The sequence below is a fragment of the Salvelinus sp. IW2-2015 genome, linkage group LG28 (assembly GCF_002910315.2).
Source record: "Salvelinus sp. IW2-2015 linkage group LG28, ASM291031v2, whole genome shotgun sequence".
Lineage (NCBI taxonomy): Eukaryota > Metazoa > Chordata > Actinopteri > Salmoniformes > Salmonidae > Salvelinus > Salvelinus sp. IW2-2015.
The window spans coordinates 25,621,222-25,638,555 of NC_036868.1; the positions used below are offsets into that span (position 1 = coordinate 25,621,222).

Consider the following 17,334-nt stretch of genomic DNA (forward strand, 5'->3'; position numbering starts at 1 on the left):
TCACATTTGACTATGGCGGTTATGTCTAACAGTTATGCCACTTTATACCCTTATAGAGCATGACATATGGTTATAGATGATTGTGACACATTATGTAGTGTTTATGAAGGCTTTATGAAGCCTTTAAGCTGCACTAATAAGCTGCACGTAATTTCAGACTTATTTGCGATAATATTTTTTTTATCAACCCTACAAAACATGTCCATTCATTCTAATCATAATTCACATTTCATTTTTTTACTATAAAGAACCAGTACAAAAAAATATCTATTACAGTAGCACAAAAAGGGTTCCACCATGGTTACAAACCTTTTTGGGTCATATAGAACACTTTTTTATGGTTCTTTATAGAACCTTTCGATTAGCGTAACTCGATAAGAACCGCATTCTCCTTCAATAATACCGAATGGCAACATGAGTTTTGACTTTTGAGCCATACACAAACATTATTACATTATGTTCAGTAAATTCAAAATGTTTGKTCTTATCATTAACACTGAGCACTAAGTATAAGCAAGTGCAAGCAAACGAGTTGCGACAAGGTAGGCCTTCGTTCAGCACCTTCAAAATGGACACCAACAGAAATTCAGAAAGAAACGTTAGTTCAGATAAATTCAGCAAGATGTTGAGGCCTTAAAGTTACTCTTCTTTACGTCACCAGAGAGAGAGAGAGAGAGAGAGAGAGAGACAGAGACGCAGCATTTGAAGTATTTTATTAGGCATATGTGGTCTAAATAGGAAGGAAAATACAATCACGAGGATCCACTTTTATAGCCATATACTGACGCACAGACAGCGCATTGCTCAAACAAAACAACCATCACAATATCAACTGGAATTACATGGGTCTATTACTGAACTTTCACTGGCAAACATGGTTACAGACSCAACAACATTATATATTATACAACGGGTGGGTCTAATTCTGAATGTTGATTGGTTAAAACCACATTCCAGCCGGTGTCTATTCCACAAATTGCCACCGGCTAAATCTATGATGTTAAAATGCCTATTTACTCTGTTCCATCTGACTCCACAATCCACTGTCTCATCAGCCCAGCCAGGCAACTTATCAACTTGATCTCCACCATAAAAAGCATCTAGACATTCTCACATTTATTTTACACTAACATTTCGTTTTCAACAGTGGAGATTTGTATAAACCTTGCTGTCTGTCTCTCCGACATTTGCAACATTGTTTCAATATTCAAATTCGATCTCCTGCTGTCCAATAGTAATGAACGTGTCAGGAGTCGGGATGAGACAGACAGACAGGCAGCGTTTTTTCAGCCAGTCGAAATCATGAATCAGCTGGCATAATTTTTATGGATATATACGAAAAAAGGTCAATTGAAAAAAGGTAAATGAAATGCAGTCTTTTTGGCTTCAGTTTGAAGTAATTTACTGTAGCTGTATTGTTGGCTAGCTCCTCTGAACAACAGTGTCCTGACAAGTGAGCACATTTTCTATGCCAGGCGAAATCACGCATCATTAGCTCATTGGTGCCACAGGGTTCAATTCTTGGACCGACTCTCTTCTCTGTATACATCAATGATGTCGCTCTTGCTGCTGGTGAGTCTCTGATCCACCTCTACGCAGACGACACCATTCTGTATACTTCTGGCCCTTCTTTGGACACTTTGTTAACTAACCTCCAGACGAGCTTCAATGCCATACAACTCTCCTTCCGTGGCCTCCAATTGCTCTTAAATACAAGTCAAACTAAATGCATGCTCTTCAACCGATCGCTGCCTGCACACCTGCCGCCCGTCCAACATCACTACTCTGGAGGTTCTGACTTAGAATATGTGGACAACTACAAATATCTAGGTGTCTGGTTAGACTGTAAACTCTCCTTCCAGACTCACATCAAAACATCTCCAATCCAAAGTTAAATCTAGAATTGGCTTCCTATTTTCGCAACAAAGCATCCTTGCACTCATGCTGCCAAACATACCTTGTAAAACTGACCATCCTATCGATCCTCGACTTCGGCGATGTCATTTACAAAATAGCCTCCAATACCCTACTCAATAAATTGGATGCAGTCTATCACAGTGCCATCCGTTTTGTCACCAAAGCCCTATACTACCCACCACTGCGACCTGTACGCTCTCGTTGGCTGGCCCTCGCTTCATACTCATCGCCAAACCCACTGGCTCCAGGGTCATCTACAAGTCCCTGCTAGGTAAAGTCCCCCCTTTATCTCAGCTCGCTGGTCACCATAGCAGCACCCACTGTAGCACGCCTCCAGCAGGTATATCTCTTCTGGTCACCCCCAAAACCAATTCTTCCTTTGCCGCCTCTCCTTCCAGTTCTCTGCTGCCAATGACTGGAACGACTACAAAAATCTCTGAAATGGAAACTTATCTCCCTCACTAGCTTTAGCACCAGCTGTCAGAGCAGCTCACAGAATTACTGCACCTGTACATAGCCCATCTATAATTTAGCCCAAACTACTACCTCTCCCCCTACTGTATTTAATTTATTTTGCTCCTTTGCACCCATTATGTTCTATCTCTACTTTGCACATTTCCACTGCAATCTACCCATTCCAGTGTTTACTTGCTAATTTTTTTACTTTTGCCAAGTGATTTCTTTGCCTTTACCTCCCTTATCTCACCTCATTTGCTTCACATTGTATTAGACTTATTTTTCTACTGTATTATTGACTGTATGTTTGTTTTACTCCATGTGTAACTCTGTGCTGTTGTATGTGTCGAACTGCTTTTTGCTTTATCTTGCCAGGTCGCAATTGTAAATGAGACTTGTTCTCATGCATACCTGGTTCAAATAAAGGTTGAAAATAAAAACAAAATAAAAATTGTTATGGATGTCCAAAATTAATGTCACTAGAAAATCAGCTTCAGCAAATGCAACTGCAGCTACTTTTCTGTTATTGCTGGCTGCACTTTTTGATGTGACCATACGTTAGCCGTAGTTGGCTAGCTAGCAAGCAAGGGATGAGAACATTGCCAGCCAGTATGGCAATGGAACATTTAGAAGGAACGACTGGGTCACGTCCATAGATACAGAACAAAAAGACTGACGACTGTCGTGTCTTAGAGAACCCTAGATTTGTGTATGTCGGACTATAGCTGCTTGTGGAAGTGATGAATAGTATGAATAATTAATCAAAATAAATTTTGTTATGAAAGTTATATCACAATCATTATTGGAATATGTTGGCAACGTCCGTTGTATTAAAAAGTGATAATGCCCCTCGAAGCCGGTGTTTGGAGGATATGATTGGCACGGTTTGCCCGCCTCGACTTAACAACCCCGTGCCAATACTGTTAATCCTCCAAACACCCAGCTTCTCGGGCATTATACTTAAGTATCCCCTCCTCATAGAGAAAAGCAACATGGCTAATTATAATTCACAATGAAAGCACAACATGAAATGCATCATTCCAACATTGCCTAAAATTTGGAATAAGATACTAAAGCTAATGAGACCAATATAAGCAATATAACAATTGAGACGTACAAACTATGGCATAAGGGAACAATGAGTTGCTAAAAGGCAAGCCGTAATTTCGATTAAGACATTAATGAGCGAGCTATGGCAGACATGACTATTTGTTCAGCACTTTTGAAATGGAAAGCGACAGAATTCAGAACATAGTCCGTTCTTACAGTATTCTCCCTGTACACCAAGTCAGAACCGTGGAATAAATACCGGGGGCATATAAGCAGTCAATGAAAGCTTTTACAATATTCGATGATGACATTTCTCTAAAACAGGCTATAGGCTACATGTGCAGCTCCAAGTCAGAACAGTAGTGGGCTACTAACAGCGTACTACACAACATACACTTAGTATTACTTTCTTAGCTACAGTATAGATATATCCGTGGCATATTACATAATTTATGCAGCAGCATACACAACATATTTTTTGGACTCACCGTTGTTGTGCTGTGCTCACTTGAACAGGAAGGTGATGCTGCAGTCCGTCTTGTGGACAAACTTTTCCCATCAAGCTTTGACATCAAAGTCTGGCATGCTCTGGATTTATGCTGCTTTTACAACAACTGGGAACTCGAAAACAAATTAGGTTGAATCATGACGTCAGAGCTCTAGAAAGAGGCCTGAGTTCCCGACTTGGAATTCCGAGTTGGATGACCGTTCAAAACATATTTTCCCATTTGGATCTCGTTTTTTTCAGAGTTCCCAGTTGTCTTGAATGCAATGAAGTCAGAGGTCGGAGATTTCCCAGTTCCCAGTTGTTTTGAACAGAAGTCATGCTGGATTGACACATGACCAATGTATTCAAACATTTCTGGCCCATGGTGTTGCGTGTGAATGTTTATCTTTTTAAGCTTGGACCCTTTCAGACAGATTTTTAAAATCCTTATACGCAGACTTATAGCAGGCAGGGGAAGCAAAATAGTGATTGCTTTGCAATGCTTGTAGTTAGCCACTGATTCCTTCCAAACCACTCATTGTTGAATTTGCAACTTCTGACTTGTTGTGTAATGTTTATATCCAATGGCCGATGAGCACCGATACGTTTTATCTATAATTTTTCCCGATAATTATGACAAGGTTGAATAGGATTTGCCAGTTGATTGTCCATGCGATTCTGCTTGTCATGACGATGACTGCTTGTCTAGCTAGCTAACTTGCTAGCTAAGATTTTAAAAGTATGATGTTGACATGATCATTCTAATCAAAGCTACGGTAGATATAACGCGATATCTGTGGCCAATGACCTTGAGCCTTCTTGGATGGGCACTTCTAATGTAACTCTATGGCAGCACCCAAGGGTCCTTGAACTGCCTAGCTCTCTCTGTAGATTATGCGGTGACGTAGTGTTCCCATGAGTGACAGAACACTGAGCCAATCACGGTGCAACTAGAGAAGATTACCAACGCCTACGCTAAAATATATATTGTTTGCAAACTGATATGTATCACTAATTAATGCCAAAATAACATGCAAAACAGGCCAACTTCTTTTTTAATTATTATTTTTATCTAAACAGGTGGGGCTCAAAGCCTTGAATGACAGGTCACCACTGATCTAAAACATTTCTAGGATGGTCCAACTTCTTCCCTCTTGGGTGTATAGCCAATATTGGACCTGACCTCAACTTTCCTAAAAAAAAATTCTCTGTTTTCTCTGTTTAGTTTTCCCAGGTTTCACATTTCCCCCAATTTTGGGAGTGTAACGACTTCCCCCGAAGTCGGTCCCTCTCCTTGTTCGGGCGGTGTTCGGCGGTCGACGTCACCAACCTTCTAGCCATCGCTGATCCATTTTTCATTTTCCATTGGTTTTGTCTCATCAATTACATGTTGTGTATTTAACCCTCTGTTTCTCCTCATGTCTTTGTCGGTGATTGTTTGTTGTATGTTTTGTGCAAGTCATGTTCTGGTGTCATGTTCTGGTGTCATGTTCTGGTGCGACGGGTTTTGTACCCTTGTATATTATTTTTGTATATTTTGGTTTTCTGAGTTTTTTTTAGCATTTATTCAACTGCTCCATTTATACCAAGTTCACTCTCCTGCACCTTACTTCCCTGCCACCAGCACGCACCCATTACAGGGAGGTTTTCCCCCAGTTTTCCCACACTTTTTTAAATAGAAAAACAACATTTGATTTTCTGTGTACCGGGATCAAAATCGACCAATATCCGGTGAAGCTGGAGCACGCCAAATTCAAATGACAAAATCGTAATATTAAACATCCATGAAAATACAAGTGTCTTACATCGTTTAAAAGCTTAACTTCTTGTTAATCCAACCGAGTTGTCAGATGTCAAAACGGCTTTACGGAGAAAGCATACCATGCGATTATCTGAGGACAGCGCCCCACACCAAAATACTTTTCCAAACTAGCACAGGCGTCACAAAATCCCAAATAGCGATAAAATAAATCGCTTACCTTCTGAAGATCTTCCTCTGTTTGCAATCCCTAGGGTCCCAGCTACACAACAAATGGTTGTTTTGTTCGATAAAGTCCTTCTTTATATCCCAAAAATGTCAGTTTATTTGGCGAGCTTGGTTCAGTAATCCACTCTTTCAACATGCATACAAACAAATCCAAGAAGTTACCAGTAAAGTTCGTCCAAACCAGTCAAACGATGTTTCTAATTAATCCTCAGGTACTCTAATATCTAAATAAATGATTAAATTTAAGACAGAGAATAGTATGTTCAATAGGGATAATAAATAACAAAGAGTGCTCACCTCATTCACACGCGCAACAAGACTACATTTCTAATGAGAGAAAAACTACAACTACTCGGTCATTTTTCAAGAAACAAGCCTGAAACCCCTTCTAAAGACTGTTGACATCTAGTGGAAGCCATAGAAACTGCAATCTGGGAGCTATTTATTTTTATGTCCCATAGACAAGCATTGAAATGGACTGTGACCTCAAAATAACATTTTCCGGATGGATTTTCCTCAGGTTATACTCACAGACATTATTGTAACAGTTTTAGAAACTTCATAGTATTTTCTATCCAATGCTTCCAATTATATGCATATCTGGGCCTGAGTAACAGGCAGTTTACTTTGGGCACGTCATTCATCTTAACTCCGAACACTGCCCCCTAGCCCTAAGAGGTTTAAAACCACCTCAGGGGATGACTTTTGAGTTCTGGGAAAAATCTAAGAAACTTACATGTTTTGCGTGTAGTTGCCCTTTAATTCAGTGTGCATGCCCTGCACTGTTGTTTGGTTAGCAGTGTTTGGTGTTTCTGTAGCACAGTAAGTGCACATGTGATGAGTTCACAATTCAAATGCACGCTTGTGGTGCCACTGGACTGCAAANTCAAATGCACGCTTGTGGTGCCACTGGACTGCAAAAAAATGAGTAAGCTAACATTTATTTATTGTAATTAAAATTAATTTGTAGTAGTTAAGTGTTGAGTTAGATTCCATGGTTATTTCAAATAATTTCTGTGACAAAGAAATCTGCTAGCTAGGAGGCTCAGCTAAATAAAAAATCACCCTAAATACAGCCACGTCTCATAGGAACGTCATGCGATTTGTAAATGAAAGAGAATATAATAATATGAATCAAATGGAGTTTCCCATCTCCCCATTTAGAGTATTTCTGGCGCAGCACAGACCTTATCCAGATGGTGAGACAAAGGCATTTCATAACAGACCTACTAACTTTCTTTGTTGTTACTTTTAAAGGTTGGAACTAACATGCCCTACATCCAGCAGGCAGAGAGGCAATAACCATTCGTCTGCCAGCTCATGGACAAGCCACACTATTCACAGCCCTGTGTAATGTCCAATGTAAATACGTTGCTGGACATTTTGAAACGTATTGTATTTGTAGTGTAAAAAAAAAAAAAAAAAGTATGGTTTGAACATATCGTTCATGTTTATTTGTTTTAGCTGTTATTGATCATTATCTAAGTGTTAATACATTTGCATTTACATCATTCAGCCTTTATGGATGTGTTATGAATGACCGAAGGTGTGTGACTTTAAAGTAAATACAGTGTCATGCGATATAGAGTCTTTATGGATGTGTTATGAATGACCGAAGGTGTCTCACTTCAAATGAAGTATTACAGGATACGGCATAGTGTCAATAAATAGGTTATTAACGTTCTGCTAATTTATGAAGGTTCTCTCATGATCCACAGGTTACTGTAAGGTGTGAGCGGTATTTAAAAAGGTTGATGGACCTGCAAAGCTTTCATTTGTGTGTGTTGTTTGTGTACTTAAGAACATGTAAGTTGGTTCCAGAAGAAAACCACTTTCAATTTACTTATATTGGGAGTTATTGCGCACACAGCACATATAAGTCTGGGATATCAACCATTTAATGTTGGCTTTAGTGGGAGTGACCATAGAATTATATCGGAGGGACCTTACTGAGTAAAGTATTTGTAATCAGGTTATGTCCTCYGCTAGCAAAAACGTTCCCCCTGGTCATCACTTGTTAACGCAGCGTCAAAGTCATAATTATGTCAAAACCCTGCCCATTTCCACAATTTATCTTCTTAAAATTATATTTTAAACCTAATCCTGACTAATGAAGGCCAAGTTTGATGTGTTGGTCCACCAGACCTTCCGCGAGATTAGGAGTAATGCGACAAACATGACTTCACTTTAGAGCGTGTGCCATCCTTCAGCACAACATGTCACCCTTGATAAAGCACATGTTCMTATCATATTCGACAGAGTGGGTTATGTCACATTTGACATGGGTGATTATGTCACACAGTTATGCCACATTTATGAACCCTTTATAAAGCATGRCATACTGTTATAGATGCTTTGTAACACACGTATGTAGTGCTTATGAAGGCTTTAGGAAGCCTTTATAAGCTGAACGCCATTTAAAGCGGGACTGCCTTGGTCAACCTCGACTACACTACACGTTTGCATTTCCTGCTGTACAGGAACATTCTCAGCAACAAACGAGGGATCAAATTGAGATCCTACATCTGTATAATCTTCAAAAATGGTTCTACATAGCACCAAAATAGGTTCTGCTATGGTTACAAACCCCTATCTGGTACTATACTAGAACCATTATTTTTGAGTGTGTGGCTGTCTGACAGTGATGGATAGCCGATGATGAGTGACACGATGTGCTGTAGAAACCAACAGGGAGCATATGACTAGTGTTATCTATCGATCAGTTATATAGGAATCTGTCCGCCCTGAAGGACAGAAGCATACTGTATAGGTTATATAAAGTCATGTGACGTGTAATCCTTTATGATAGCCTGAAAGGCATATGTATAAGCAGCGTAGTGCCATTACTATATGTAAAAAGAAAAAGATAATGTGACGATTAAGCTAAATATGTCTTTACTTCAACCGTTATTATAACAATAGTGAAATTGTAACATAGCTCGGTTGATATTAATAATACATCCATCTCCATTTCCCTTGGTAATCAGAAGCCAGACTGGAACATTATAATGTTCTATGTCGAGACATATTTGTTTGACAAAAGCACTGTGATGTTTGGGGAGCAGAGTTTGAGTCTCATGAGGGAAACAGATTCGTATGTGTTTCTTTGAGCAACTCTGTTCTTTGAACCCTTCTCCAAACCCAGGCTAGGGTACAGTTAAGCCACTGGAAAACAAATATGTCATTGGGTGTTTGTTGCCACCAGTGCAAACACTGGGAATATTTCACTCCAGAACAGGCTTTTGTTCTTCACGCGTTGCTGAAGTTTGGGTTTAACATAATTTAGTTTTGTCACTTTTTCTATTTCTTTTGGTTTCAATGAATATTAAAATACATTTTATGCCAATTGGCATAAGAACTGAATTTATCGTTTTACTCATAGATCCAAATTGCTATTCATTTAACGTGGTCATTAGCCTACATCTAGCTGCTTTATGAACCTTGTGACTGGAGCAGGTTGTGTGTTTATATGAAGCCTCAGCTACAATACAGCCTACATCTGTGTCTACGCGAGGGAGGTAAAGACAGACTAGCATACGGCTGCTGGACAGATTCTAAATAAATCGAATTATGTTTATAATCCATTTAAATCAAATGGGTAGTGGTGGTGGCAGGTCGGTATAAGCGATTCGTAGCTAGTTGTAGTAGTCCATTGTTTACTACGGTGTTCCATCATGTAGTAGCTTGATAATGCACAACAAATGATGTACTTTGGGAAAACGCTTGCATTCATTACATACCAGTCATGCATGTAATCTATTGAAAGCTAAATAGACCTCTAGTAATTAAAATCATTTGGTTTTGTTTCATTTGCGTTGCTTGACCTTGCTTGCTTTGTGGTTGGTCGCACTCCGTGCTCCAGTCTATTTCAATTGTAGAGAGAGCGAGGGAGAGAGAGATATGTAGAGAGAGAGAAATAGAGAGAGAGAGAGAAAGAGAGATGGGCGGGGGTGAGAGAAAGCAACATGGGGAGATGGAGAAGAGCTATTGTTTTCTTCCCCAAAACCTGTGTACAGAAACAGGTTTTTCGACCCTCAGATCAACGCTGACTTTTCATATTACATTAATATACAGGATGTCCTTTCAGGAGTGGTTTTCTGTGACAAGTGTATGACCTTTGAAAGTCACATGTCTACAAAACATAAAAAGAATAACAGAGGAATTAAATTGGCGAGACGAGAAAGAGAGAGAGAAAAAGAAAGAGAGAGACAGAGAGACAGAGAGAGACAGAAACATAGACAAAGAGAGTGACTTGTCCCTGGGAGTTTCTGTAACATTTCCCAGCATGGGCTCAGCTCACAACTGCCAGGTATAATCGTATTGTATTCAGTTCAGTTCTTGATATTTTCTCTACAATTGTTTTTACTGGAAAGATGACTACTGTAGGATACAGTTATGCGATGTTAGTTACATATCTCAAGTGCATGCTAATTTTGGGAATACATTCTCAAAACAGCATATACTTCCCTGAACAGAAGAGATGGTTAGGAATCCATGAATTGTTTTTGCATCTCATGACTTGTGAAAACATGGTTGACTGGATTCTAAACTCATTCTAAACTGTGATACAAAGAGCATGATAAATAGCACATTTAAATCCATTAGTATACACTTCCTGTATCCAAACAGGTTTCTATGGTAAAGATACCAAAACACATTCCCCAAGATATTGTTCAGCTCTAGCGCTATTGGGTTTCTTCCTCTTGTTCTATGGAAATTATATTATCTTGTTGATGAATGAGCGTTTTTTTTTGGTGTGGATTAGAATATTGTATTTTAAACAGCTTTATCCATGTATAGGCTTGTGGTCTTTACTCGGCTGTCCAAACAAATGCAAAGCTTCATTAACCTGATTTATTGTCTATAGGACTCAGGACAAAACACGTTCAGGAGAGATTGTGACTTATTATCTTAGGTGATTATGAGAATTGATCAAACTGGTGAGTGGCTGAAAGAAACAGTCAATCTTGATTTACGCCCAAAGCGGTATACAACCTTTTTTATCAGTATTTTGTTGATGGGTTTTAGAAGTCCTATCTTCAGAAACTGAATTGATTGATTGTAAACGTAGAGGCTTAACCTCTGAATTGATTGTTTGGATGCTAAGTCAGATTTGTTGAGTTATGTTATGTTATAGGGCTCCCTTGCAAAAGAGACCTTGGTCTCAATCGGGCTTCCTTCTAAAATAAAGGTCAAAAACGTTTAACCTCTTAAGCATTTACGGGATCGGTGTCCATATACCGGGATGGTTGTTGCTAMTGTGCGCTAATGTGACTAGAATGACGTTGKAAGTAACAGCAAACTTTCCAGGACATAGACATGTCTTATATGGGCAGAACACTTACATTCTTGCTAATCTAACTGCACTGTCCAATTTACAGTAGCTATTACAGTGAAAAACTACCATGCTATTGTTTGAGGAGAGTGCACAACAACAAAAAACTTTTATCACGGCATCTGGTTTGATACAYTCACCTCTGAAGGTAAGTAATGTACTTACATTCAGTAATCTTGCTCTGATTTGTCATCCTGAGGGTCCCAGAGATAAAATGTAGCATAGGTTTGTTTGATAAAATCCATTTTTATATTCAAATGTAGGAACTGGGTTCCACTGTACAGTTTGAACCCCTGCTGTCTCTAAACTAAATCAAACAACAGCTTCGCTCATTTGAACCAAACGGAAAGGGTTGGATACAGAAGAAGACAACAAATCAAATCAAATGATAATGATTACGTTCGCATACTGTATTTTGCTCATTTTATCGTGGGTGTACCGAAGTGCTTATGTTCCTAACACTAGTCTTAAAGCCATGATGTTGTGAGACAGAAATTTGCCCAGTGAACTTTTTACCCTTTGTTCTCTTTTAAAAAGTGACCCAGTCCCTTAATTCTTTCCACTATGATGGCCCTTCTGGCAGGCAGACACCTGATGGAGCTGTGGTCTGTTTGGTTGACACTTCCCAGCCTGTGGGGATAAACTCCACTGATTTGGTTCACACTCTTCAGACTGAGTACTGATAGGTTGACCCTCCCAAGCCTGCGAGACTAAACCCTTAACTCTGGGGATCATTAAATGTGTCTGGGAGTCTGCATAGAGAGTCTTAATAAGTCATCGATGACATAAACCGCCATGGCAGCTCTAATAGACTTTGCTGCAGGAGAGATCAGCAAGTTGCTCTGTCTCAACTTCATATTGTCAGATCACTGCATCGCTTTATTTGAGTTAGCATTAGGCTCTGTCTTGACTATCGCTATTAGAAATCCTCCCCTTTTTTGTTGTGCTTCAGTAGACTGAATTTCAACAGATACAACTGTATGAACCGCTTCCTGTTTTGGTCTCAGCGAGAAGAATGTTATACTGTCTTTAGAGAGTCTCCTCTTGAATGCTATTTTTTTTTAAACTATTAGTGTGTTTACTTTGACCTGTGAGAAATCTATTTTTGTTGGCTCTCCGTCTCTTCTGTACAAATGTAATATGTCAAGCAGCCCACTTCAGAACACCGTACTGAACACACAGTCGTTTTCTGTCCTGACAATAACACAGTTGGCCATGTGGCTGGCGATCAAATCAAACAGCTTTATTGACAAAATACCTGAGAAAGATTGACAGACTTCTGTAAAAAAGAACTCACACACCTGACTCCTCATCAAACTGTGGTAAATACAGGGCTGCTGGAGGCAACTCTTCTGGTTGATGCCTTGCAGCCATTTTGTGGAATAATACTCAACATGACATATTTGCATTTTGGTAACCCAAAATAAATCGCAAATATTGTGCAGTATGTGACCTTATTTATCTTGATCCAGTATCTCTGATACGTATGGGTTGGTTCCCTTACTCCCTCGATGCCACAGGTAAAGCTGAACAAAAATGGAAAATGCAAAAAACAAAGATGAATTAGTCCTAAATATTGTTTTTTGTTTACAGGGAAGGCGTATCCCCCAGAGTTCTACTACGACACGTACAGTCCTCTGTGGCAGAACCGACCTACAGTCTACGGCTTCAAACTGCAGTGGACCCAGATGAATCCCAACGCCGTGGACCGCATTGTGGCCTACCGCCTCGGCATACGACAGGTAGGTGTGTGCGTGTGCATCCTAACCCTAACCCTGGATGTAGAAAGGCCTTTACATATGACAGAAAAGTAACATGATAGAGGGAATATCAGAATAACCAGTCAGGGACATAGAGGCTCTGTAGATACTCCCAACCCATATTCTATGCATTGCTTGCTTGTTATTGTTCTCCTTGGACAGCTCCATCGGCCCAGTGGAGAGAGAGCACCATGTGTTTAAAGGAGTGGCAGCCATTGGTCCTGTTTACCTGCAGATGAAGGCTTCAGATGACAGGCAGTCAGCATTGATTTATGGTTGTCAATCTCTCTCTCCTTCCCACTACCACTGATCCCTCCTTTCTCTTTTTTTTCTGATCACAATTTCTTCTCTTTTTTATATTTGACTTTCACAACCTACAGAAATATAATGTAGAAACGTACGCTACTGTAGGTCTCTGCATGATTCTGTCTGTCTGTTGATGGTCTGAGAATGTTGATCATGGCAGTTTTGATCACATTAACCCCAACTATTACAGGGAAATATGCTGTAGTATTTGTTAGGCTTTATTGGTTAAGTGGAAGCTCTTATTCAGAGCTACTGCATTACAGGCGACAGTTAAGCCTTCTGAACTGACGTCCTCACATTGAGTGAGTCTAATACCGAGTCTAGGAGCTGTAGTTATACTCTGTTTTTCCGATAAATTATATAATTCCATATTTGTTTCCTACTACACCCCGTCCGGAATTTACGCTTGAAAAACCCATTAAAACCGGGCTTGTTTCTGTACCTCAAGGATTTTTCTGTCAACAATTTCAGTCGGCTTGTTTGTTAATGAATTTGGTTGCATTCATGTGATTCGTTCATTCGCCGCGGGAGCCAATGGTACGCCGGCTTCCTGCTTGCCAGGCAGGCTGGTTTTCGAGAGCTTGCCAGGAAGACGCATTTACTCTCCCTKCGCTGGAATTYAACTGGTCCTTTTCACAATTTCACAGATTAATTCTGTGCCGGTGCTAAAATGGGCCCACAGTAATTCAGCAATCACATTAACATTATAATCTATTTTGCTGTTGTTTGGAGAGAAAAAGAAAAGGCAAGGAAATAGTCCCGCCTGTTTGCTCGCTTTTGTTTTTTATTTCCTACCTGGCAAGCAGAAAATCGTTGTTTGCGAGAATTCATTTTCCTTTACACTTTTTTTCCTCCCAAGGTAGTGGAGTGCATCTCAACTAGGCTGTGTGTCCCAGGCCTCCCTACCTGCTGTTGTCTTAGATACAGGAGGTATTATGCTTTAGGGGAGTTAAGAGGGGGCCCATCGGTAACATTTACCTTGAAGGTGAGCCTCTCCTTCATGTTTCATCTGCCAAGAAATGATTGAATCTTGACCCTTTTTCTTTTCCACTTTTCTTCCTTCGCAATGAGCACTCTGTTTTCATCGCTCTTTGCGATTGAGAGAGCGATGGAACATGAATGAGTAAGGAGGAGAGAGGGAACAAGAGAGGGAGAGTGAGAGTGAGTGAGAGGGAGGAAGGAGGAGGAGTGTTTCCCTCCTTCATAAATAAATAAATGTTTAGATACCCCCGGTAGGATGCTGGGAGGAGTGAGCTGAGACAGTGGTGCAGTAATGAAAGCGTTGGCACATGGACCGCTCCTCCACTCCTCTATCTGCTATTTATAGCCATGAGCAGAGCAGCTAACACTACGCCTGTTCTGTTATGTTCCCCCTCCATTCCCACATAATCATTACCCCTTCGCAGTTGCTTTTGAATTAATACTGAGGCCTAGTGGGTTTTATGCCTCTATAATGGCTCTCTGTTATTGTCTGGGGCCTGGTGTGAAAGACAGACGGACAGACAGGCGGACGGGTAGAACAGGCCGGTTGGGCCGAGGAAAGAGAGTGTGAGGCCCTAGTTGAAAGGAAGGAGCGTATAGGAGCGAGGAGAAGCACAGAGCAGGATCACGGCGCACCTTGGCAGTCATGGCTGCTGTCTGTCTGTGAGCTTCACTTCTGAACACTCTACTTCCATGTCAGCCCACTGCAAAGACAAGGCAGCCTTTCTTTCTACTCTCTATGTCTCTCGCCTTCTGTTTCTCTCTCTTGTTCCACCCTTCTTCCCTCCTGAAGCATCCTCACGCTGCAATGACAGCCTTATCCTTTTTACTCTCTCTCTCTTTCTCTCTTTCTTTCCCTCCTTCGCTGCAATGAAGCAATGACAGCCTCTTCCTTCTTCCTCTTCTATTTCTGTCTCTCTCGCTCTCTTGCGCCTCCTCCTCCGTCAATTGATCTGTCAGTCAGTGTTGGATCAGTGAGCGGGGCGAGGAGCAGCACAGATCAATAGCAGCAGACTAATTACATGCAGCCAATCAATCTCTCTCTGTCTCCCCCTCCCCCCTCTCTTTCTGTCTCTGTCTCTCTCTCTCCCTCCTCCTCTATCTAACTCTCTCTCTCCCTCTTCTCTCTCGTTCTCTCTCTCCTAATGTTGAAAGCCACTTTGATTAGTCCTGCGTTTCACTCTGCACCCGTCTCTTTGATCAACTTCTCTGGTTCTTAAAGGTACCATAAAAATCCCACAAACTGTTGCTGCAATCAAGTGAATTTAGATGTGATATGGCACTCTGCCTCTGTCTGACTCCCTGTGAAGAAACACTAGGAGTGAAAGGTAATGAGTTACACGCAGAAAATGATAATTGCATCAAGTCAAACAAACAATAATGGGAGAATAAAACAGAAGTACCAAACCTAAAGAAGTTGAACAGAGACGCACTGTTGCAAATCACATTAAAATAGTAAAAGGCTTCTGTAATGAGCAATTATAGATTTAATTAACTATTTAAAAGACAATTCTGTTCCCTGATGGTGGAAAGATGGAGTCATCAGCTTCCATTTGTTCAGTCAGAGTTTGAGGCAAAGTGGTTCTGGAGCCAAGATTGGCATTTAAGGCCTCCATCTGCCCCGAACAGCATTGTACAAACTTCATCATTCACGCACACACACATGCATGGATACTCGCATGCACTCATATTGTATGCACACACACACATGGACGCACATTCATGCACACACACACACACACAGACACACTTCATCAAACTCATCTCCAAACCCTTGCAATTCATGCAAATTAGCAGAGGTGCCTTTTGGACTCTGTGGTACAGTGGAAATTAAAAGGGTTGGGGCAAACTGTTACAGCCTGTCTACAATTATAAATAACAGACAAAACCAGAGCTATTTACCTGTGAACCTAACTCTTAGTTGGTAATTACACAGCAGACTCACACTGGTTAATTACTTAATTGGCACTGGCCTACCAAACACACCCACAAATGCACGCACACACACACACACACACACNTATTTTAAACCTAATCCTGACTAATGAAGGCCAAGTTTGATGTGTTGGTCCACCAGACCTTCCGCGAGATTAGGAGTAATGCGACAAACATGACTTCACTTTAGAGCGTGTGCCATCCTTCAGCACAACATGTCACCCTTGATAAAGCACATGTTCMTATCATATTCGACAGAGTGGGTTATGTCACATTTGACATGGGTGATTATGTCACACAGTTATGCCACATTTATGAACCCTTTATAAAGCATGRCATACTGTTATAGATGCTTTGTAACACACGTATGTAGTGCTTATGAAGGCTTTAGGAAGCCTTTATAAGCTGAACGCCATTTAAAGCGGGACTGCCTTGGTCAACCTCGACTACACTACACGTTTGCATTTCCTGCTGTACAGGAACATTCTCAGCAACAAACGAGGGATCAAATTGAGATCCTACATCTGTATAATCTTCAAAAATGGTTCTACATAGCACCAAAATAGGTTCTGCTATGGTTACAAACCCCTATCTGGTACTATACTAGAACCATTATTTTTGAGTGTGTGGCTGTCTGACAGTGATGGATAGCCGATGATGAGTGACACGATGTGCTGTAGAAACCAACAGGGAGCATATGACTAGTGTTATCTATCGATCAGTTATATAGGAATCTGTCCGCCCTGAAGGACAGAAGCATACTGTATAGGTTATATAAAGTCATGTGACGTGTAATCCTTTATGATAGCCTGAAAGGCATATGTATAAGCAGCGTAGTGCCATTACTATATGTAAAAAGAAAAAGATAATGTGACGATTAAGCTAAATATGTCTTTACTTCAACCGTTATTATAACAATAGTGAAATTGTAACATAGCTCGGTTGATATTAATAATACATCCATCTCCATTTCCCTTGGTAATCAGAAGCCAGACTGGAACATTATAATGTTCTATGTCGAGACATATTTGTTTGACAAAAGCACTGTGATGTTTGGGGAGCAGAGTTTGAGTCTCATGAGGGAAACAGATTCGTATGTGTTTCTTTGAGCAACTCTGTT

General features: G+C 40.5%; 1 protein-coding gene across 1 annotated transcript in view; it reads left to right on the plus strand.

Annotated features, from left to right (window-relative positions):
• The window catches only part of LOC111954131 (MAM domain-containing glycosylphosphatidylinositol anchor protein 2-like), a 199,244-nt gene that overhangs the window by 114,582 nt on the left and 67,328 nt on the right, over positions 1–17,334 (plus strand). The window contains 1 exon segment of the mRNA XM_070435729.1: positions 12,826–12,974. Within this exon segment, the coding sequence (XP_070291830.1) occupies positions 12,826–12,974 (149 nt within the window).